The sequence below is a fragment of the Vicugna pacos genome, chromosome 7, assembly GCF_048564905.1.
Source record: "Vicugna pacos chromosome 7, VicPac4, whole genome shotgun sequence".
Lineage (NCBI taxonomy): Eukaryota > Metazoa > Chordata > Mammalia > Artiodactyla > Camelidae > Vicugna > Vicugna pacos.
Genome location: NC_132993.1, coordinates 61,176,343 through 61,201,265, shown reverse-complemented (window position 1 = coordinate 61,201,265; position 24,923 = coordinate 61,176,343). Strand labels below are relative to the sequence as shown.

At 36.1% G+C, this 24,923-nt stretch overlaps 1 protein-coding gene and 1 long non-coding RNA gene across 4 annotated transcripts in view; one reads left to right on the top strand and one right to left on the bottom strand.

The window, feature by feature from the left end:
* LOC107033850 (uncharacterized) overlaps positions 1–12,261 on the bottom strand; it is a 58,442-nt gene extending 46,181 nt beyond the window's left edge. For all 3 annotated transcript variants that reach the window (XR_001459379.3, XR_004190699.2, XR_012074489.1), the window contains exons 1-3: positions 11,985–12,261; positions 10,117–10,194; positions 4,742–4,903 (exon numbers count right to left, since the gene is read on the bottom strand). This is a non-coding gene — a long non-coding RNA (uncharacterized lncRNA). The remainder of the gene's footprint in view (positions 1–4,741; positions 4,904–10,116; positions 10,195–11,984) is intronic.
* Positions 12,262–12,299: 38 nt separating this feature from the next.
* Positions 12,300–24,923, top strand: part of CASD1 (CAS1 domain containing 1) — a 41,451-nt gene continuing 28,827 nt past the window's right edge. Inside the window, exons 1-3 of the mRNA XM_072964979.1 lie at positions 12,300–12,870; positions 20,021–20,117; positions 20,655–20,775. Coding sequence (XP_072821080.1) covers positions 12,300–12,870; positions 20,021–20,117; positions 20,655–20,775 — 789 coding nt within the window. The remainder of the gene's footprint in view (positions 12,871–20,020; positions 20,118–20,654; positions 20,776–24,923) is intronic.

Sequence of the window (24,923 nt, the reverse complement as noted above, 5' to 3'; positions counted from 1 at the left end):
ATATTTTCTGTAGGTCCACAAATGATTCCTGATCAAGGGCATCAAAAAAAGTTGATATATTCTAAGTCAATTCCAAAATGGAAAGCCAAAGGACTTACCCAGGAGCTGCCAGACAGACCCAACACACTGTTTTCACTTAGACTGCATAATTATGTGAGGTGGCCTTTAAAAGGAGAGTCTAATGATAACGGAGTAGATGGCAACCCTCCCCACCAACACCAGAAGACCTCTTTTCACTGTCACAGAACTTGAGTTTCTAGAACGATACTCCTTAAAATTTTCCTCACTTTTCCCTTCATTGTGCCCAACATGCTTCACGTCACTATCTTAGCCTTGTGAAGCAACCACTAAACACCAAGGGAATCGCCACATGTGCAATGAATGATCTTCGACTCCTCCTTTCCACTTACTACATCTGAGCATCTAACAGCTATGTAGTTTCCACCCCAAAAGCAGTTCCCAAATCTGCCTCACCACTTTCCCATCATTAAGCCAGTCAAACTCACTCGAGGGAAAAAATTATGCTTCTATGTAAAAGAGTGTGTATTATTTAGATTACACCCTTTCAGGTATCTGATTCTAGTCCTTCATTGTTCTCAAGTTATCTTACAACTCTGCAAGCTGCAGATAACCGATAACAATGCACAATAATTACTGTCTATAATTGTGCAAATTATGCCTGGTAGAGAGTCAATTAATTTTCCTCCCTTCCCATTTGCCCCCCTGAGGCCAGGTTTACCTCCATGTGCACATTTATTTCAATATTCTTGATTTACAAATATCTTTTATTTTAATTCTCCCTTGAACTTGTAATACCTCACAAGTTTCCTCATTAATGAATTAAATTAAATCATTAACATTTATTCATTTTAACATCTGCATGAAAGTTGTCATTTTACCTTTTTAAAAAGACGTATATTTTAACATATTCAACAAGGTTACACTGGCACTTTTTAACATTCAAGGTCATCAGTAATACTGCCCCTTTGGCCATCCCACTCCTTATGTAAACTCTTTGACATTGAAACAGCCTAAGTCATTGTTCTCTGAGCCATGGAAGCTTTTATTTCCTTTTTTCTGTTTTTTGGCCCAACCTATTCATCTATTTACATCTTGTCTAAATTCACAGCTGGACCCATGGACTAGTGAGTACACTGGACCACTGGGGCAGTCTTGATTTCATAGTCAAGAGGCATCTTGTATACATTTAAGTCTGGTTATGCAGAGTCAACAAGTTGTTCCTCACTGGTGATAGCAGCATTTGGGAGTCTGGTTTTATGATTTAATCATTAGGTGATCTCTGTCAGTATATGATAGGGATCAATTAGATAAGAAATTAAAGAATCCAGTTTGTTAGCCTTTTTGGGTTTGTTTCTTTGTTTGTTTGTTTGTATGACTATATGTAAACTCAACTCAGTCAAGAAAACATTTTATGTTCACTGACAGTAGAGCATCTCTTTGAGATCTGCTCTGGTGAGTTTTTATGGTTCTGCATTAAATCTTAATCTACGATTGAGGTTGTAGAACTAAAGCTACAAGCTCTCAGCAAGTCTGTGTATCTATAATTGAGAAAAAAAATCTTTACCTCTCATTGTGTGTTTGATGTTTTCCTATCTCCAGAATATATAAATAAATTAGAAAGTCTCTCAAATCCAAATAGCTCCATTCTAATTGGTTCACAAAGAAAAATAAGCACTTATATTATTCTAATATCCCCAAATTTCTCAGGAAATAAAGAAATCAGACATGTAAAACCTGGCTTAACAAAACAATCTTACAGAAAGCTTAAGATCAGGAGCAGGTCTGTATAAAAACACAAGTTCGTGTAATAAAGTTGAATCTTTTACAAATTTAGGCTAGTTTAATAACTTTTGGTTTGAAAACAGCTATATGATTCTTGCCTGGTGTTATCAGTGTGGTCCTATTAGTTTGCTATTGCTGCATAATAATATTACCACAAATTTCTCAGCTTAAAGCAACACATTTATTAACTTATAGTTTCTGCTGATCAGTCAAAGCTAATTTTATTAGGCCTACTGCAGTAAGGGAAAACACTTACCTTGAGAGATCTTAGTAATGTCTCAAAATGGGGAGATGAGGGAAGGGCTTGGGGATCTAGGCTTAAGTGGTTGAAGGCAGGTTTGTCAAGACAAGAAAAATAATTGAGATGAGGGCAGTCCTTGACATAATAGTTTAGGACTGAGGGACAAAGCAAAGCCAGCTTCTTGACATGAGTCTTGATAAGTAAATGTTTTTTATAAGCTACTTATTTGGCCAAGTGAGCAATCTATTATCCTGATAGAGACAGAGCTGTTGGGCCAGATGAATAAACTGTATTGTTAAATTGAATTTCCTGAAGCAAATAGTGAAACTGTTCATGGGCTTACAGCTTTATATTCCTGGGCAAGAATTTCCTGGAACAAATATTAAGTCAAATTGATACAGGGGAGTCTCAGTTCTCAGTCCTAATTATTAAGCTAAGTGACTACAAACAGTTTAAATTCTTAAATTATAATTCTGATAAATGATTTTCTAAGCTGTTATATGTCAACTTAACCAAGATCTTTATTTAACTTTAAAACCTTGGAGTATTCTTAAATCAAGTTATTTAGTGCTTAACCTTGGACAACTAGATAATCTTTTTCTAAGTGAAATATAACATGAAATTGTGATCATCAACATATTTATATATATATATATGTTTTTGTTTCTTATAGTGGATATATTTATTGGTCATGTTAATGATTGTGTTCATTTTGCTAATTTTAAAAGGTGAAAAATGGATGTGTGTGACTCTAGAGGGTCTTATGCATGTATTTATGAGTTTTGTTAATTTGCTGTGTATGATAGATTCCTCTACACTCCTTTCTAGTTTTTTCTGTGAAATAGAAATTAGTTACTTCAACTGAATGTTATAATGCATATGAGTAATCAACGACTGCTAAAGTAATAGTACAAGAAAAGTACAATCGTGAATGCAAGGTAATAGAATGTGCTTTTGTTTTCAAGGAAAGGAGAGTATTCTTGTCTTTAAAAGTCTGGTTCTTCCAAGAATGTAAAAAATGATTGTGTAAGACAATCTTGAATAAGTATAGAAAGTTATAGATTGGCAGGAAAAAAATTGTATTTGCCTCAAACTATAAATAATGAATCTGAAAAGAAGCAATGAAATGTATTCAAATTTTGACAAAGTTCACTGTTTTGATGGGTTTATTTGTAAGATAGTTTTAAAAAGTAGAGAAGGGAGCTCATGAATCCTTTACTGCTAAATATAATAATAATGCAAGACTAGAATTTCATTTTCTATATATTAAAATGACAGTTTATCTTAAACTCTTTAGTCTTCTCTTAACAAGGGGTAGTAAATAGTTATTCTTTTACATTCTGTGTGATCCGTCTGCATGTTGGAAACTCCATATACCATCAAAACAGTATTCTGTGTTTGTGCTGACTTTCTCAAGCCCTTGACTATTAAGCAACAAAAACATAAAGTTTCTCATTTCTGAAAAAGCTAAGATTCCTTTCAATTATGTTACCTTCTTCTTATTTAGAATACAGTATTCTCACTTTATTAGGTAGCCAATTTATTGTTTCTCAGGTACACATGAGCCTGTTTTAATGCATGATCTAAAGTATTCTAATAACTCTTTTGATTTTGCTTTCCCACAATCATATCTTAGATTCAGAAAAATAGTTTTCAGGATTTTCTTTACACATAAAAATTCTTTGAAATATCCCATAAAGATCCCAGGAAATTCATGAAGATTTGTCTTTTTGCCTATAAAAGAGGTGATGTCCCAAATAACTCTTTTCTTGACATGGTGTAAGTTTCATGATTAACTCAACACCAGTCTAAGAACTGATCAAATTAAAGGGTAAATTTTATAGATAAAATATTATTCATATCTATGTTTCTGACATTACACACATGATAGAATGAGCTGGGAGGCCCTGGAGATTTGTCAGTGCTCTCTCTGTCCATAAAACAGTCTTACTCCCAGGAAAAGCACTGATCAAATTATTACAAAAAATTACGTACTTCATTCAATAGAGAATTTTACTGTCCTCAGTTTTGACATTGTAGTTACCATATATGTTAACCATAATCATTTAGTCTCACTGACAGCTAATTCCTGTTATCTTCTGATGTTAGCCACCAGGACCCATTTTAGTTCAGAAAGAGATGACTTCATGAAAGTAGGCTGATAACCCACGATGCAGCAGAACAAGAAATAAATACATAAAGCTAAATGAACTGATAGTAAATTTAATTATAGTTATTTGGTTTGGAATACTGATGACATTCATTTGCTAATTGTCTATTTTCTGATGCTTATATGAAGAAGTCCTTTACTTGGCAATTTATTTCTAGCTCCCTTACCCTCCACATCAAATGGAACTCTCAACATCAAATGAAACATTTAAAAAATGGCTCCTAACTCTCAGTGCCTCCTTCAAATTTTAGAACCAAATTTCTCTACTGAGTTTTCAGTTACTTGCATAGGGTCCAAAAGAAGTTGTTCTCGTTTCACCAAGTATCAAATTCTTATTGAAAATTATACATTGCACTCCAACAGAGAAGATTTTGACATTGTCATTCAAGGTCATACCTGAGAGTTAAGTTTGAAAATAAATGGCATTTAATCAGATATGGAAATCCCATCATTTAAGAGCAAGTGCTATATTTTATATGTGAAAGTAATGCCTACAAATTTCAACCCCCCAAATACTGGCCTGGTACCTGTTTCATGGTGAAAGCCTCACAAGTCAAAAGCAGCATCACTCACTGGCTGGCCAGGAATCTCTGCATATGTGGACTTCAGGTGGAGAGGCGTTCACCAGATTCTATAAGCAATGAGGTGAAATCTTGGTAGACAGATTTTCTTAGGCTTGGTTTCTTAATCTTAGGATAGAAAAAAAAATACTTTTAAATAATTGAATCTTGTATCTCTTAATGAAATTACTCAGCAAAATTTAATTCTTTGACCTCTGCAGTTGCTCAATACCAAATGCTCAAGGAGGCTATACACACTGTTAGTTAATACCTTTTGCTGAACTATGTAAACAGTCAGTCCAAACCATAATTAAATCAGCCTTTTGTGCGTGTGATCAAAAATAAATCTCTAGAAGTTATTTATGAACAAAAGAATGGACTGCTGAGTCCAAAGAATGGACTGTTTAAAATTATTTAAAACTTGTATATAAGGCAAAAAGGTAGGTGACAGGACCTTTCAACGTCATACTGGAGTACTGTTTAACAGACTAAACCAAGAATTATTTAATTATCTAAAGGAATGTATCCATGTTTGACTTGACTATTTTCTATTAATTAAACACCCAGTCTCCATGGCATATATGTTAACTGGTAGAGAGCAAATTTAAGAAAACTTCCGGCGAATTTACCAGTGTCAACGAACTTTGAAGGAAGAATCTTTCATTAAGCACCATCTAAGTGTCAAAAACTATACATTACTCATTTAGTCATAAAAACAACCTTGAGTGATAAGTCTTATCTCATCTTACAAGTAAGTAAGTTGAAGTTCAACAGGTAAAATGATTTGCCACATTATTTACCTAGTAAATGGTGGAGCCGGTGTCAAACCACGAATATTCTTTCAAAACCTACACTATTTTTTACTACATTATTCTATCCCTGTAGTAAAAACTTTTTACTAACAACCACAAAGTTGTACCTGCCACTTCCGCAAACCAAAAATGATGTCTAAATGTCACCCCCAAAATAACAATGCTAGTTAGAAAGGCAGAATTTCATGATGGGAAATGTAAGTGCATGTTCCGCCTGCACAGAGTAAAAAGATCTATGAGTCATCTCCTGCAACCAACTAAGTGTTTAGTTGAAGATTGCTCTTTATCATCTAGCTAGATGGCAATTAGAAGAATGTGAGACAAAGCATCCCTTAGGAAAAACTGGTTAAAGAATAAATCACTTAAAGTACTTTACAGATGTTACCCAATACATTTTCATATGTCCCTGTGAGCCACACAGTGTTATACAAAAAGTGATCCTCATTTGCTTACGGCCGTTCAAAGGTGATAGAGTGTAAAGTGGAAGGCCAAGATGCTGCTAACAACGTTAGACTTACCTGAGGCCTTGGGCAGTTTTGGCCATTTCAGCTGAAACACCACTAAGTTAATTAACCTCTATTGTTTTCTTTAACCTGCCTAATGAAAATGTCAGGACCATTTGGGCCAGAAGGCTGTGTGAAACCAGGCAGGTCATTTAGAATTTTTCTTCTCCCCTTCAAGTTGCCCCACTCTGATCTGATCAATGGTTGACATCCTTCACCTGAGAAACAATGGGAGCTATTCATATTCACCTTCCCTAAGGGATTTTTTTTTTTTAAAGCAGTGAACTGTGAATTTCCAGATAATTTAAAACAACTACTCTACAGAAAGGAGAATGTGTCTTAGCCTTTGAGGAAGACCTAGGGCAAAATAACTGTTACACTATCATCTCTCCCCCACCCTTTATTTGTTAACTGTTGACAGGAAATGTTGATTTCCCCTGAAAAGAAAAGTGTGCAGCTTGGAGTGGAGTGGGAAATGCATTTTTCTGTCCTAGAGAAAGTGTATTGAGGGTGAGGGGATGGTGCAGAATTTCACACCTGAAAATGTAGTATGTAGTGGATGTTTGGGTTTTATTTTAAACATACTTCAATGTAAACAAGAAGAAACTGAAGAAATGTTATGATACTCCTTCCCAAGCTTGCCCTTACTCCAGTCTTTCCCAGGTCACTAAGTGGTCCCTGAAGCCACCAGCTGCTCAAGCAGGAAACTGAAGTCACCCTTGATTCTGCCTCTTCCTTATCTTCCCACAAACTATCTATCAGCATTTTCTAACAGTTTTTAGTACTAAAATCTATCTTCAATCTCTGCATTTTTTCCCCATCTCTTATGTTTTCACCTTTATCCAAACTAGTAAAGTGAATGAGTCTATCAGGGAAGGGAGTGAAGACCTTTCTCCAAAGTACAGCTATTTGGGGAACACTACAATTGGCAGAAGAAGGAAAGAAGACAGAAGAGAAGCTGAAAAGGTGGGAAAGCAGAATACAATTGGGGTAAGCAGAGAATTTAGACAGAAAGGATCAAAAACCTAAGGTTGACTCCCAAGTGTTTCCCAGTCTGAAGATAAGGACAGGTCTGAATCTGCTGTGAATTCAGGATGTGTTTCCTATACTGAAGAATATTATATCACGTATAAAACTTTGACTTTATAAAATGTCCAAATGATTAATAGGAAGATTTCTGTATAAATTTTTCAGGTGAAATTTTCCAGATTAAAAAAATATATATATAATAAAATAATTGAGTAATACTTTAGAATTTCTTACTGTTCTGTATCATTTTTTGAATACTTCAGTACATACAAATCAGATATTTGGTTTTTGCTTTGCTTTGCTTTGGGTACACTCAACTTGATCAAAAAATCCAAAGGCCAATATTCGAATTCACAGTAATAGAAACAAGTTTTCAGTCTTCTATAGGAAACTGTTCATTTGTTCAGACAAGCCAAATTCACCTTGAAAAATATTCCTCTATCCCATAATCTTAAAAATTCTAAGAAGAGTATCTCAATTTTCTCCAGTGTTACTCATTAAATGATCTTTAATCTGAACTTAAGAAATAGTAATAATATTCATATATTAATATTCATATATTAAAAGATAAATTTTAGAAGAGGATATAGCATGACTCTCATACAGATATAAAATGAACATGTGTAAAAGCTTTTATTTAATTCATTAATTAATGAGGGAACCAGAAAGATATTACAATTGGTTCAAAGGAGAACTCAAAGAATCACATATATAAGGGCATTAAGAAGGATGAAATAAATTTGCTTAACAAATGTAAAACTTCAAAACTGCTCAACATCCACAGGGCAATAATCAACTGAATCCCAATGAGATATAATTTGCATTTCTATGGACAAGAATCATTTGCATTACTATAAGTATTATATAACTTACAGCAATGTAAAATAACTCAAAGACAATGAAAGATTCAGAGGCCCCATAGAATCAGATAATCTGGACAATGCCTAGTTTCCCACTGAAGACAACCATAATATCTTGGTCTATTTCTAAGTCTTTCACAAGTTTTCCCTACAAATAATATAAAAAGTACTGACTCCCTGTGCCCCAATGCATAAAATCTGGAGGGAGGGGAATGGAGAGGAAGATAAACATAATAACGGAATAAATTACAAGGCACAGTGGGATATGTCCCAAAAGACAGAACTGATAATTTCCCAATACACTCAATATGCACAAGGAAGGAAGGTATCTGTTCTGATTGTACAATGCCTGTGCTCAGTACATACTTAAGCACAGATAGAAACAAAGTACTAAGACAAATCAGAGGAAGGAAAGAGTTATACTTCCCTAAGGAGCCATGGGGCTTGGTTCATGGAGGAGACAAAATGTAGCAGGTCTTTAAATTGAAGTTTTTCTGGTTGTGGTAATCATTTCATAAAGTATGTGTTTATCAAAACATCATGTTTTACACTATAAGCAATTTTATTTGTCAAGTATACTGCAATAAAACTGGAGGGGGGAGAAAGCAGAAAAGTTTTAAATAAGCAGAACATGAGGTATGTGGGAGAAAGAATTTCAAGCTAAGGGAATAGTAAGAGAAAACCAACAGATATATGATGTTCCTGGCTTGTAGTTTAGCATGGCTAGATAAAATGAGAGCTAGAGAGAAGAAATGGAGGCTTAGTCCGAAATCACAGACAACCTCAGACATGTTAAGACGCTGGGAATTCACTTTGCTGCAATAGAGAACCACCAAAGTTTTTAAGCAGGAAATGTCAAGATCAAATATAAGCCTTAAGCAAATAATTCAAGCAGCAATTGGTAAAAAAAGATTGAAAAAAAGTGAGAAATTAGAGACAAGGAGGCCAGTTGAAACCTGTTGCAATGGTCAAGTTGGAGCCTAAACCAGAGTATTCTTAGCAAAGGGAGAAAGCTTTGAGGAAGGCATTAACGAACAGAATACAGTGATTCACTAAGTAAGTGATTCTAGGCTTTTGACTGTGTATTCCTATCAGTTAAAAATTTGAGCATGCACCATTTATTTAGTGCACTGCTCTACTAATGAACCAATACATGTAATTTGAAGCATTCATAAATGTCCCCAATTTTTTTTTTGCTCTCAAAGAGAAAGGTTTAATTCATGTTTGGATGCTTAACTTCTAAATGTCTTGTTAATTTTGATGGCTTCATATTCAGAGTAACTCCCATCTCAAAGCACCACATATTTAGAGCAAGACCCATGGTTTATGATGAGTGGATGTAAATTCTTATTTCAAACAATCTTAATAATTTTGTAATTTTTTCTAATTTCTTACAGATTTAAGTTGTTCATATATGTGTATGTCAGGTACATACATTTTTGATATACAATCAATATATAACCTGTGTCAGTTATGATATGTAATACATATGATACACATTGATACTTTTTTTTAACCATGTAACAGTGCTGATAAAGAGCTTATATTAGAAGATTCCTTTCTGTATATCCTTCTTGCTTACCAGCATTTATATGATTAGAGTCATCTTCAATTCACATTCCCCCTGGGGATTTTTAAAGTCACTTACTATTTTGTGAGTTTAAATAAAAGTATATAATATAATCTGTGAATCCATTTGATAAGCTTATAGGAACAATATGCTGAAAGTTAACAAATAAAGTGAGCCAGTGTCCATCTCTCCACATGTGTGACTAGGTTCTCAAATGAAATGGTACTGATACAATCAAGGACATAGATGAAAGGCAGCTTTGGGAGAGAAGGGGAGGAATTTTTCAAGTCAGAAGGAACTGCAGTTAATACTAAATTGCACACTCAAAAGTTGTTAAGAGAGTAAATCTTAAAAGTTCCCATCACAAGAAAAATAAATTCTGTAATTATGTATATATGGTAATGAATGCTAACTAGACATTGTGGTAATCATTTTGCAATATATACATCAAATCATCACACTGTACACCTGAAACTAATATAATGTTATATATCAACTATAAACAGTATGAACAGTAATGAAATGGACACAGTGGAGCAGAAAAAAAATTATACCAAAAGATTCTCACCTCAAAACTGTTCTCCTCCTACTGTGCTGGCTAGTCCTTTTCAGTCCTTTTTCCTGTCTTCTTCATCCCCATGACCTCCTGTGGTACAATGGGAAATAGATATTGGTTAAAAAAAGAAAAAGAAAGGAAGGAATAAAGAGTGGTCAGCTTTTTGTTTGCTTGGTTTGGTTTGATTTGGTTTCAAGTAGTGCAAGGTTGAAAGAGTTCCTATTAGATGGTTTCTTTTTTTTATCAGATTCTTAGGGGTGAGGTAACCTGTTAAGCATTAGTAGTTAACATTCTGGATGGTTTAGGGGTAGGCCAACAAACATGGAGCCACTAACTAGTTTTTAGTATTATCAGATTTGAGTTTAAGGAAGTTCAGTCTGTTAGAGATATGGCAGAGAGCTGTAAGATTGGATTTTTGAGCCAGATCTGAGGAAGATGAGTTTAAAGGATAAGAAATCCAGGCAAGAAATCATGTCTTAACCAAGGCAACAACAAGGGGATGGAGAAAAGAGAACATATTTGAGGGTTATTTAGAAGGGAGAATAGGAGTGGAGTCAGTGAAAACTGAAAAGTCAACACTAGCCTTTCTAAGATATTCGTCAGAGAAGGAAAGAGATGAAGAGGTAAACACACAGAAACACACAAGAAAAAGTTATTGGTGGAAGGAAAACAGCCAGGAGAGAGAGGGAGAGTTTAAAGAAGACACAGAGAGAGTATGACTGACATAGAGATAACTGATGGAATCATCAACATCCCCAAGAAAGGGGGACAGGAAGAGGAGAAGGATTAGCTTTAAACTAGAAGGAAGGAAGAAAGTGGTCCACAAGCTATTTACAATATTTCAGAGAGCCTTCTGGAAATTGCAATTAAATAAAACATCAAGTTCCTTTACTTTTGGCAGGCATTAACTCAACCCTGCAGGCTAACACTGGTTATCGTGAGCTGATCAGAAATTCTAATTTGCTGTTGATGACATCATAGAAATTTCTAGGATGCGATTGGTAGCCCATATACTGTTAGCAGAGTTATCTGTTTTTTTGTTTTTGTTTTTCTTTTTACAGTATCTGATTTAATTCTTTCAGTATGTGTGATCAACTTTGGATCAGAAGAATGACAGCCAAAATTAAGCGACCATTTCCAGGGAACAGTGCCTAGTGTTTGTACACTCATTTAGCTCAATTGCTTATTAGCATTACATCCATGACAGTGATGTATGTGATTTCATTTAAGTGACAAAATCTCTCAAGATAGGGGGTCCTTGGATGAAAACATAATAAAAAGTCTTCGGGTGAAAATAATTGGGATGACAAGATCTCTACGGTCCCTTCATATCTAAGTCTATAATTTTAGGAAGGGCCTATAAACACAAGTTCAGGAATGGCTAAATGAGAAAGTTGTGAAGAAAACACTTCAACTAACCAAATGACTCACTCTAAACAAGGCAAGTAGGAAGGGATGCAATGTATTTCCACCTGGAGGGCAGCAGAAAGGATACCATCCTCCCCGCCCCGCCCCGCCCCGCTCCGCTCCGCCGCCCTCCCCGCCTTAAAAAGGGGGGGGGGTGAGGGATAATAAGCACTTATCGAAGGCAAAGGAGTGCTCCCTGTATTGCTAACCACAGAACTTTAACCAACTTCTGGAGCAGGAAAGACTGCTCCAGAAGTTGGTTATGTTTTTTATGTTTGGCCCATCCACTTAAACAATCCTTGCGGTAAGAGTGGGGTCCTTTTCTCACCAACACCTACACTAAGCTAGGTTCACTTTGTACCTTCTACTCTGTACTCTGGGATACTTTTCACCCCCTGGAACTGGGCAAACCAGATTTTTTTTTTTTAAAGTTCCAAGAAAAGTAGACCAAAGGAGTGAGTTATGAATCTTACCCGTGGGTTGAGTGCTAGGGCTATCAACAGCCTCAACACCTGGCAAACATCTCCGGACGACCAGACTGACCAGTTAGTCTGACGAGAAGCCCTGGTGACACTGGGTGGCCTTCGCATCCAGTTGGGCAGGTTCAGGGAGCAGAAAGCTCAGCAAAGGGTGTGTCGGGGTAGGAGGAAGCGGACTTTGTATACTTTTCCGGAACAGTAGTTCTACTGCCTCAACTTGGACTCCGGTAGCGGCCAGCAAGCCAACAGAAAGCCCGGGGCTCGCGTTCGGGCCACTTTGGACCCCTGTTCTCCTCACCTCACATCCCCATGTCTCTGCCGTCGCCCGCCGCCGCCCGTGACCCGGTGACCCCGGAGGGCCGTCTGGAGCCCATGACCCCGGAGCTCTGGGAATCCGGACCCCCCTTGCAGGCGCAGCCGCTATTAAGACGGGAGGCTAAAGGGGAGGAGGAGGAAGGGGAGGAGACGGGCGTCCAGGGCACCTGGGGAACCCGTGCGGCGGAGCAGCGGCGGCGGGGTTTGGGGGAGGCCGCTGAGGCGGCCGCGGCCGAGGAGGGGCAGGTGGAAGCCGGGGGCGCCGCGGCGGCGGCGGCGGCGGGGTCAGGCTCCCCGGCAGGAGGCGCGGGTGACAGCCGCGAGTGCTGGCGGCGGCTCCTCGCCTGGCTGCGGCGGCGGCAACCCCAGTGCTGCCCCTGTGCGGCGCCCCTTTCCCGCTCCGCCGCGCACTGTTGTCATGGAGGAACCAAGATGGCGGCTCTGGCCTACAACCTGGGCAAGCGGGAGATCAACCACTACTTCAGCGTGAGGAGCGCCAAGGTGCTGGCGCTGGTGGCCGTGCTGCTGCTCGCGGTGTGCCACCTCGCCTCCCGCCGCTACCGAGGTGAGCGGGCCCTCCCCCTGTCCCGGCCGGCCGGGGGAGGAGGCGACGCGGCGGCTGGAGGCCGCCCCCCTCGCCCAACACACGCCCACGCTCACGCGGTCGCCCGCCGGCGCGCCAGCCCGCGGGGGAGGCGGTGCCCCCACGTGCCCCAAGGTGGCCCCGGCGGCGAGCCAGGCGCCCCTAGCCGTTTGAACGGACCCCAGTTCAGACGGCCTTAGGTCGAGGGCCCGGGGTCTTGGGCACCCCCCAGCTGCCTGCGCTGGGGTCCGCGGAGCCAGTCTGGGCCGGTCCGAGGGGCTTCCGGGGTCCTGACACCTGCGCGGGCTGAGCCGGGGGAGATGCGCCCGGTCCGGGGCTCGCGTGCTGGAGGCGGGCAGGCGGCTCTCGGGGGCAGCCCGAGGCGCCTGAAGGCCAGGCCGCCCTGCATGGGGGTACCGCCGGCCCAAGTGGGGTCGCCGTTTTTGCACCCCAGGGGTTCGGCTTTTTAGCCTTTGTTTAGTCCGTCCTCTGGCCCGTGACAGCGGGGCCGAGCTGTTGGACAGCGGCAAGGGCCGCCCCATTTCCTTTGCTGCCGGGGCGCCAGCTGGCAAAAGATGCCCTTGGCCAAATGGTAGAGGTGTTAGCCAGCCTTTGTGATTCAGAAACCTTTCAAGGATTCTGGTTGCACACTTTTTACAAAGAAGAGGCACTGGCGCAGATATTTGAAAAGAAGTTACAGGTTGACAGGAGTTGAAGTGGGCAATAGAAAGCAAGTTGGAAGCAGTTTGAAAGGAGGCCTTCGCTGCTTTGAAATTGGTGTAAAGGGGAGAAGGAAACATGACCTTATTTCAGAACGAATTATCCTTCAATAATCAAGGGATATTTACTTGTCCTTGCTGATTGATTTTTTATCTTAGTTTTCTCTGTAAAAATGCCACTAGGACACAGGTTGACAGGCTGAGGGAAATTAATAACGATAGGATCTTTTATTTTCGGCTCTTAGTATTATCGAAGCCATTATCTGGACAGCTCTTGGTGACTGTGAGAGTAATTGGTCAGGATGTAATGTGTAATAGACAGGTGAATATTTAACGCCTTTCTCATTTAACTTCACACCTACTTTGGCAAAATATCCAGTAAACGGGACACTGGAATCTGAACTCTTTTCCCATCCTAGGAAATCTTTCAAAGTGTAGGACATTTTGATCAATTCTGCTGCTTTGTTTTCTGCAGTGCTTGAAGATTAAAAATCTTTTGCTCTAGTACCCTACTTGATGAATAACCCTTTATATAAATACACTAAGTCAACTAAAAATCTACACTCTCTATGCCAGTATGGCCTTTCTCCTCCAGCCTCCTATAGATCACAGCCACATGACTTTGGTTCCTCTGCAGTGGCTGTAACAGAAGTTTAGTCCTTTCATCCACAAAATAAAGCTAGCAATTTGATGTATTAATTTGTGGTAATTTTGAAGAAAAATTTCTAACTACTATCATTTTATGCTATTTTGGTATGACAGTAATCTAATTCAATTTTATGTATGTGATAGTTGAGATAAATTTTATAACTGAGATGCTATAGTCCTAAAGCTAAACATGTAGTCCCACCTCCCTTTTTAAAATTGTGCTTTTATCTTTTGATAAGCTTGGATCCTAAACATTATATTTAGATTATATATTTCATCCTTTCAAGATCTGTCATCTGTAGAGAAAATAGTGTCAGGTGGAACCTTATGATTGAGTGTAGCAATCTGGGATTGTTTATAAAGCCTCCTCCAGAAGTTAGTCATCAGCTTCCACAGGTGCTTCAGTGCGCTGAGTGTGAAGCAGTACACCTGGTGTGTGTACTTGCCCAGACTGAATGTCAAGAACTTGAACCAGGGGTTGTTTGGGGAAAATACTGATCTTACCAGGAACTTTTAAGCCATCCTCATGCTTTGGCAGTGTGAAACTGAGTCAGATACAGTGCCCCTCACACAAGGATAACCATACACTTGAATCATAACATCATAAATCTTTAGAATAATAAAAGACCTTATATTAGATACAGAGGTTTGGGCTGTATATTAAAACTCCCAACGGTGGGTATGAGTTTGCCTTAGGTAAGGTTGAGGGAATGCTGAGATACTCTGTTGTCTCCTGCTTTACAAACTACAGAAAGGAAAGGAAAGAATTAACACTACAGAAAGTGAAGCTTGGCCTAACTACATGCTAACATTGAGTGCTTATTATATGCCAGGTGCTGTTCTACTAAATGTTTTACATCTTTTAACTCATCTTGTTTTTATAACCAGTCTGTGGGGTAGATACAATTACCGTATTTCATTCTCCCCCCTCCCTCCCCCACCAGTTTTAACATCTCTGTAATCAAGATGAGTTTTTAAAACTTTGATTGCATGTCAAAGTTTAATTGATAACATTTTCCCTACTGTTACATAAAATAATGGTGTGTTTTATAATCAGTGGTCTTAGATTCAGCGAATTAAAGTATTATTTACATTTTAGAGATGAGGCATGAGAGGTTAAGTTGCCTAAGGATACACAATTAGTCTGACTAAGCTAGAATTTAAAACCCAGTTAGTCGGCCTCATGCCATTATGTTATAGTCTGCCTTTCTGAGAGCTTCTTAGATAATGGTGATGCATGGAAGGTGGAGTGAGAAGGTGGTCTCCAGCAGGACATGGGTTAAAACCATTCAGAAACACTAATTCAAACTCACAGTGCCAGCCAAGAGTTTTCCTATTCTTTTTCCAGTAAAGTGATTTTATAAAAGTTGCATGTGTAAAGCTTCAAAATTTGACCAGCTTACTTTTTATTAGCTATGCTTATCTTTCTTCCTTCTTCCTAAACTCCAGGCTCACAGTCTAAATATGCTTTGCCCTTTAACACGTCTCACAGATATCTGATTTTCTATGCCTACAGTGACTTCTCTCTACTGGAAAGAAAGTGTAGATTTTTCCTTCAAGTCCTGGTTCAGATGCCACCAGCATAGAAGTAGGAATTAGGAATTCATTGTTTCTACAGCAGTTAGTACATACTCATCCTGTTGTATTATAATAATATGTACCGACTCCCCCATACAAACTGTGAGCTTCCAAGGGTATTTTATTCATCTATAAATCATGAGAGCTTAACACACAGTAGGAACTCCGAAAACAATTATTGGATATTCAAGGTCTTTATTTCCTTCTCTTTCCTTCTTCCATTTGGTACTTTTGGTTTTAATTGAATTTCATGTTCTAATAGCATGCTCTGATCTCAACTTTAGAAAGTAGTGTGTTGTGGGGTTTTTTGCATTATTAATATTATTTTCACATAATATAATAGAATCCCATTTAAAAAATAGTTACTCTTTTAACCACATTTTTTCTAAGTTTTAACATTACCTAATCACAAAATGTCCATTAATATTGTGATTACAGATTAAAAACATCATTTCTGTGAAAAGAAGCCAGTATCTATAGCCTTAAGGGCAGTTCCAATCTGGATAAATTTAAATATTTTAATTGATAAAGTTAACTTGCTTCAGATGCTTTAATTTTATTGAAATCTAATTCCTTTCTATCACGAGGCATATTAAATGCAAATGTTAAGTATTATTGAATGTTTTGAAGAAAAATGAATTCAGAGCTTCAGAAATTAAAGAAAAGCAGCTCTAGGTTTCTCAGCCTTTTTTTTTCTTTGCTGGAAAGATCCTGATCTACATGACACCACTTGTAATGAGACATTCCTAGCTTAGCTAAAGAAAAATGTAAATGGTGATTTTTCAGCACAGAGGAAAATATAACTTGCTGAATTTTAGGCAAGTAAAATGTTTTGCAGATCATATTGTAAACTTTATGATCTGGTATTTTCATGGATGGTAGTAAGAAACACACAACTTTAGTAGGGTGATTCAGTCAAAAGGTGGAATGTACCAAAGGTATTCTATTCAAGGGAAAATGTAAACTATCGTTTATTTAGCACATCACATATTTTCTTTAGTTGTCATGTTTTGTTTTTCAGCTTTAAAAAAAAAAGCTTATTTCTTTTTTCACTTGTTTGCTTTTAGTATCTTTCTGTTAGAGAAAAATCATGCATAAAAACGTGAGACTTTAGATTGACAAACCAGAATGCTTATGCTTAAGACAACAGAATGAAGAGGAAGACAGCCATTCATCTAGATAATCTTTGTATTGGAGAAAGCTGAAGTGGATAATTCTATCCCTTTAGTTGCTTTTTTTGTTTTAAATTGTGTTCCTAGCAGCTTGATTTATCTTAGCACTTGGCAACTTTCATCTCATGCTGGTTATGTTAAAGTAGCTATCAGAATTATATGAAGCAGTTGAAAATAATGACTGTGGTTGTTTTTGTTTGTTTGTTTTCTTTTGTTTGGGATTTTTCTGAATAAATTTTGAAAGGAAAATTATGTGCCAGCAGATGTTTACGTATAGTTAGTATACATAATAAAACTGCAGCACACTAACTTATATTTTAACATTTAGATTTACATGTAGTGATTTTACCCCAAAAATATTTCCTTCCCAGGAAAAGAGAACTAGTTTTAGAGTATGGAATTTTGTGGAGTTTTCTTTTCTAGATCAGGTTAATTTATATTTAATCAAATATCATAGTACTTATGACTATTACTATTTTTTTTAGTATATGTGCTGCCGAAGGAAGCACTGGTACTACTAATTTTACTATGTTGGTGTCAGATATAAAAAGACCAGTCTCCTCTAGCCTTTTCAGTTAGTTAGTTAGCAGTTCTTTTACTTTTCTAACAATTCTTCATACTACGTGCTCTCTGTTAAAATAGTTGGTATGGTTTCTGTCTTCTGAGTGGACTTTAACTGATATGATAGAGACTATTAATTTCATGTAAAAGGATTTTTTTTAATTTGCATCATAAAATATATTATGAAGAGTCATAATTAACTAGCGTTCATTAGCAAATTAAGAATTTCTTCCCTGGAAAGGCTGGTGGTCTCTAAGATACTGTGTTTATAGTGTCTTTTGTTATTGACAACTTCAAATTTGTTTCGCTGTGGGGTATTTCTAATATGGGTTCATCAGATTAGAGCTGTTGATTTCTGCTAGCTGAACTACTGGAAAATAATGTGTGATTAGTAATATAGAGGAGGAAAAGAAGAACTTTGCATTTTTAAACACATTTTCTGGTGGAGAAAGATTGGTTATTTTAAGATGTTGGTATGGAACTTTCATCTCCACAAAATCATATTGATAGCCCATATAGATGGGGAACAAATGGCATAATCCCACACACTGAAGATTGATCAAGGTGTGTTCTTGTTTAGGTTTCTATTAAAAACAAACCTCAGGTAACAACCAAAAACAAAAAAGAGAGAGAGGAAGGGATAAAAAAGAAAGAAAAAGAAGAAAAACTCCACAGAATTTATACCAGTTATTTACAACTTCTTATAACATTTTTAGAAAATAGATGTGTTACTAACTCTCCACTTGGTTTAATAGATGTATTTAAAGAAGTAGAAAAGCTATAAATACGAAATTTTCATCTTAATTTTAAACATTTACTAGATTTTTAATAGGATTTTACTATATGGACATTAAAAGAATGCAGCAGGAGTGCTGTTTTTAGGAAATAACTTAATTGTGTGTTCCTATAGTCCTTTCTTTACTCTTCCTTGATTATTTATGTAGCTTAATTTCGTTTCTTAGAACTAGAATAGTTTTTAATAATTGGAAAGAATTAAGAACTGATTATTTATAGTTTCCTTAAAGAGGTGTTATTAAAAAACCTTTGAAATACCAAAAAAAAATAAGTGCTAAGGCTACATATTTAATTGCAAAAATGTAATAATTGCTATTCTACTTTCCTTATCCAATTTTTCACCAACACAGTAATGCAGTATTTTCACTTTTCCTTTCTTTTCTATTTTAGAATTTATGATACTTTTTCTTAAGCATACGTCTTGCACTTGTATCACCTTTTATCCACGTGTTGGCCAGATAAATGGATAACTGGAATGAGAAAAGAGATGAGTTCTTCTCTTTTAGATATCTTTAGGCCTTTCCTATCCTCACCTGAATGGTTCAGTACCATTTTGTTCTGTAGTATCTCTCTTACCATACTTCCTATCTTGACCTTAACTATTTGTAAAACAAATAGAGATTGCTGTTGACTGTTAATAAAGAACTAGAGATCAAATTTTAAAGTACATGTATTCTATTAAAACCTAACAGGTAATCTATACATCTTGTTTTCCCCCTATCCTTTTGACATATTTGAACTTTTCTAATGCCTCCAGCCCCCTTTTTAACCAGGTACATTGGTTATGTACATTAAACTAATGTACGGTAAAATGGCCAAAAGGAAGTAGGGTAACCATCTGTTCTAGTTTACACAGGGCTGAGAGGTTTTGCAGATGTGGAATTTTCTGTTTAAAACTGACAGTTCCAACCACACTGGAAGGAGTTGTTTGGTCATCCTAAGAGGAGGCAAGAGATAATCAAGAGATGTAGAGAGGCTGAATATTAATAACTGAAATCTGCATTTATTATAGGTTTCAATTGTGTGCATCTTCAGCCACCTTTTGGCTGACATAGTTTTAATAGTCTTGTCTTTGTGACATTGTAAAAGGATGAAATTTTATTAAGCTTTTTAAGAGGTTCTTTAATTTCTTTCTCCATTGGCACTTACAGTATAGGGATAGCCTGCTTCCTTTCAGGGAAGTTGTCAAAACAAGGGAGTAGGTTTATAAAATACTTCAATGTTTACTAAGATATGCTAATGCACCAACTACTGTAACAATTGAATAGGAAGTCATTTCCAAACTCTTGTCTTTTATCACCTAAACTTTCCTTTCCCAACTAGAATTAGGAGTAATAAGCAAATATAAAGGCTACTGTTAGGCAAGATGATGTCCTTAGAAAGAATACGTTAAGCAGAAGGAACTGCCAAAGCAGTGAATGTAGCATTTAGGATGACAGTCTTCTAAGGTGAGGTATGTCATTAGTGGCCCTTAGCCTTTTGAATATTAATGTATTGATATTTCTGTGCTTCTCATGGATGAGTAGTATGTGCCTAAAAAATATAGTAAAGTGTAAAAAACTTTGTAGTCTTTCATTTCAAAGGCTTAAATGGGGTCAGATAACCAGTATATAAAAATTTAACTATTGTTTACAACATTGTTATGTTTAATTGTTATAGGCAATGATTCATGTGAATACCTTCTCTCGAGTGGCAGATTCCTTGGAGAGAAAGTTTGGCAACCTCACAGTTGTATGATGCATAAGTACAAAATAAGGTATAAAATTTCTTCATTTTGTTGTTTGTTTTCTTTTCTAAGATAGGTCTTAATATTTAGTAGAGAAGGATTGGTAAAGCAAAGAAGTAATATATGGTACTTCTATATGTGATGGTAGGGAATTGCTGACAAGGTTGGAGTGGGATTGAGTCCAAGTGAGTATTCTTGCTCTAAAAGCATCAGGGAAAGCGTTGACTAAGCTGCTTTAACTCAGGTGAGAGATAACCATGCTGAAGGCAATAGCCCTTGAATGAAGGACTCTTGCTTTAACTCATGGAGTTATTCTAAGACATTGGATATAAAGCACTTATTACGGTCGGAGTACATCTGAAACACTTAATAAATGAGAGCTGTTATTATTGAGAGTTAGTTGATCATACACGGACCAGTAGGTTAAACAAACCTGGCCACCTATTTCTAAGGCAACATAACTGTGTGTATAATAATCCTGTACTACTTTCTTCACAAATGATGTGCTTTGAAAATGCTGTATGCTGATTTTACTAATTTTAATTAATGTTTCTTTGTTGATTTCAGTGAAGCAAAGAACTGCCTTGTAGATAAACATATTGCATTTATTGGAGATTCCAGAATTCGTCAATTGTTTTATTCTTTTGTAAAAATAATTAATCCCCAATTCAAAGAAGAAGGAAATAAGGTAAAATTTGTCTATTCTTTTCATTAGAGTTTTGTTTTAGAAGTTAGCCAACTGAATAGTTATAGAAGGAATGTGCCCTTTCACATTAACAAAAGGAACTATTTAAGTTTTACTTTGGTTTTGGGAAAGGTAGAGGAAGAAAACAGGGATGATTTGCCATAATGGGGAACATAAGAAAAAGAAGTGGTAGGCTTACCTACCTATTGGCAAGTTTTTTATTGACTTGAACTTCTAGTTTTCAGAAATACTAAATTCTTTCCATAGAAAAACTTTAAAATTTTGCAGAAAGAAAACAAAGAACAAATATTCCTTATCCTCCATTTAATATTTTGCCCCATTTCTTTTGTTTCTTTTTTAAAAAGACATACTTGTAATCTTTTTAGCATATTCAGCTTTATATTTTGCTTTTTTCCCTACCACTTACCATAATTCACCATATTATATATAAATGTAAGTATCTTCTTAATGGTAGCATATTATTGAGTGGATATAATGTGGTTTTATAAAATCGTCCCTTAATTTTTTGTAGTTTTCTATTTTTTTTTATTTTGCAATTTAGAAAAGGACATTATCAATTCTATCTTTGTGCAAAAACTTTGTTTTTTAAATTATTTCTTTAGTATCAAATCTCTACAATGGAAATATTAGGTTAAAGAATATAAATACTTAAAAAATGATTGATCATATTGTTAAACTGTTTCAGTTTATACTATAATTAGTAGTGTGCATTGGGGCCTACTTTTCTGCAGCCTTGCTGGCACTGAGCAATCATGCTATATAATTAAAATGATAATGTAACAAATTTCTGTTCTTTATATAGAAAATTTTTCATTTAAAAAATTTCATTAGTTTTTCACTGAAAACTAACAAGGATGAACATCTTTCTAAATGTTTGTTAACTGATTTATTTGTAAATTAGTTAATTGTTTTGTGAATTAGCTCATCATATCCTTCTGTTTATACATTTTTAAGTGATCTAAGGTTCTAATCCCTGTCTTCAAGTGCATGGGAGTGGGGAACATCAAGAAAGAGAAAAGTACAAGAAATTTCAGAATTGTAGAGTTAATAGCTTATGAATTTATAATGAAACTCTGCTTGTACACATTAACTTGCCCAGTGGTAAGGAACTGAAAAATCAGGGGCTTCAGGGCTAAGTAACTAGTCTCATAGTGATGATGGTAATAGATACTAAATCCTTAGGAACTATTCCTTGTGAGAAGAGTCCATAAGCTATTAGAGATTTTGTTTAGTGAGAAAAGCTAGTATAGATTTTAAAGCTGAATAACAGAAGACAAAAATTCAACTTTTCACTTTATTTGATACCTATAAATGTATTTTCCATTTCTATTTATAAATACAAAATTATACAGAAGAGTTGGAACTATTTAATAACATGAGATTCTTACAGTTTAAAGTAAAAAACTTCAGTGAAAGTTTAAAAAAGTAGAGAGATTTCTGATTTTTAAAAATGTTTCAGTATTTCTAGGTTTAGAATAGTGTGACTTGAAAACTGAAATGATGGATTTGGCAAGTTAGTTGAGAAAAGCTATAATGGTTTGGTCTACAGCCAAACGTAGGTACAATATGGTGCAGTGCTTTTGAGTCCTACTTATAAAACCTAGGTTTCCAGTTTTTATTTTCTAGAGGTGCCTAGTTATCCCACAATTACCAAACAAGATACGTTTTACTTTATATGCCTTTAAAAAAGAAACAAAGACACTTTGTCCCAGTCTTAAAGAGACAGTTATTGTGAAACTAGTTCAAACTTCTAGCAAAGCATTTGCCAAATAATATTTTACTTATTCTTTTGCTCCTGAACACATTGAGGACAGAGATTGTGTATTATCATTATTATTTTTATAATACATTTCTTATGCTTAGCACTGCCTGGCATATTGTAAAAGTTGATTAATTTTTTTCAGCCTTGGTGTTGGGATTGTCTACGTGGAATAGGATATTGAAGATAATTCTTTGAATTTGTTCCTTTTCTGTATTGAGGCAAATTTTTAAAAAAGAACCTTCAGAGCAGAATTTTCTTCATATTATATTTTGTGGAAGACTAGTTCTGTTTGAAGCTCTGGTCAAATAAGTTTGGGCAGAGCCAGATCTCATATCCCCCTCTTAGACAGTTTTAATTTAGGCTAGGATATTAGAAACTTGAGAAGTCGTCCAGTAAAGAAACCTATTTGTGTTACTTCCAGCCAGAGGGCAAGCTAGATACTCTGGGGGCCCCTTCCACTTCAAACCAACTAGATCCTAGATTAAAAAAATACTTGCTGATATATTCCTAGACTTTGAAGAAATGGGACACTCCCTCAAAAAGAACAAACTATGAGGCAATACCAGAGATAGGAACAGGAACAGAAGAAATTCAGTAGAGATTCAGGTTGCCCTGAAGACAGTTGCCAGTAGCTACAGTGCCCTCTATGTAGAAAACTAAGCTTTGAGCCAGTATTTTTGCCAATAGTAATATTGGAAGCCAGAGGACAGTAGACTAATAGCTTTAAAGCTCTGATAGAAAGTAAATTTCAACCTAGAATTGTATCCATAGCTTACAAATTCTTGTATTCTTGAAATTTAGGATATTTTCAGATAAACAAAAGCTATGAGGGTTTACTGCCACATAGTCTTATACTAAAGGATTTTCTAAAGAATAAACTTCAGGAAGGAGGGAAATAATCCAGAAAAGAGTGATCTGAAGCAATAGTTAAAGAATTAAGTAAACATGTATATAAATCTAAACAAACAGTGTCTGCATAAAATAATAATGTCTTTTTGTACTTTACAAAAAGAAAGTACTAAAGAACTGGCCAATAATAGCATCTCAATCAGAGAGAGATGATCACAATTAAAGCGCTCTAAGGTCCTCTTTACTATTTAAGGTACTATCTTACTTTAGAACTTAAGTTCAGTATGCATAGTAAAACCCTAAGGGCAAGGACCAAAAGGATAGAATAGGATGGGTAATTCCAAACCAGAAGAAAGAAGAAGAAAATTAAACAAAACCAAGCTCATCTAATACCAAATACATGTTTTATACACACATACATATATATATGCATATGCACACACACAAATTATACTCTGATACACACATATGCTATACACATCTATACATATATACAAAAACATATATATGTGCATGTAAAAATCAGTGTTTACATTTCATATATATATGAAAAATATATGTGAGAGGGAGCTAGAAATCAAAAGGGAAGATGATAGAAACATTTATACTCAAAGTAAGTATAAATACCAGCTAAACAAGATTTTCAGACTGGTTTTAAAAAGAACTTACTGCTGCTTAAAAAGACATACCTAAAACAAAAGGATATGGGAATGATTTAATTAAAAATGAGAAAAAAATTTACCAGATGAATATTTACTAAGGCAGATAAGTCATATTAATGTAAGACAAAATTGATTATAAAGCAAAAAGCATTATACATGTATACATGATACAGATACTTTTAATGACAAAAGATCCAAATCACTAGGAAGATTTAAAATTTGTAGGCATTTAATAAATTAGCCTTAAAATGTATAAAGCAAAAATTAATATGATTACAGTCAGAAATTGACAAATCCTCCACCATAGTGGGAGAACTCCTCACTGCTCATGCAGTTAATGACAGTGCAAGCAAATAAGTAAGCACAGAGTAGACTATTAACATGCTGTTTTTATGAACTGAAAGCTCAGTGTTCAAGGAGTACACTAAAGAAATCAGAGAATATATTTTTTTCAAAGTATACATGGAACCCTTTTTTTTTTTTTTTTGACAATTTGGGCCATTAACCAAGTCCCAACAACATCAGAGGATTAGTATCATTTTTTCTCTATCAGGTAAGTTCCTTTATATCTGACTTAACCTGAAAAAAATTCTAGAAACCTACAGTAAATATTCTTAATGGTAAAATATTTGATACATTTCCCCTAAACTCTAGAAGAAAACAAGAATGTCCATTATTGCTGCTTATATTCAACACTGTATTAGAGAGGTTTTTAACCAAAGAAAGATAATTTAAAGAGGTAAGGATTGGAAAGATATAAACTTGGAATTTCATATAATATAGTAATCTACATAGAAAACTCCAGGGAAACTACAGAAAATTTACTAGATGTGATACAAATTTTAATAAGATAGTCA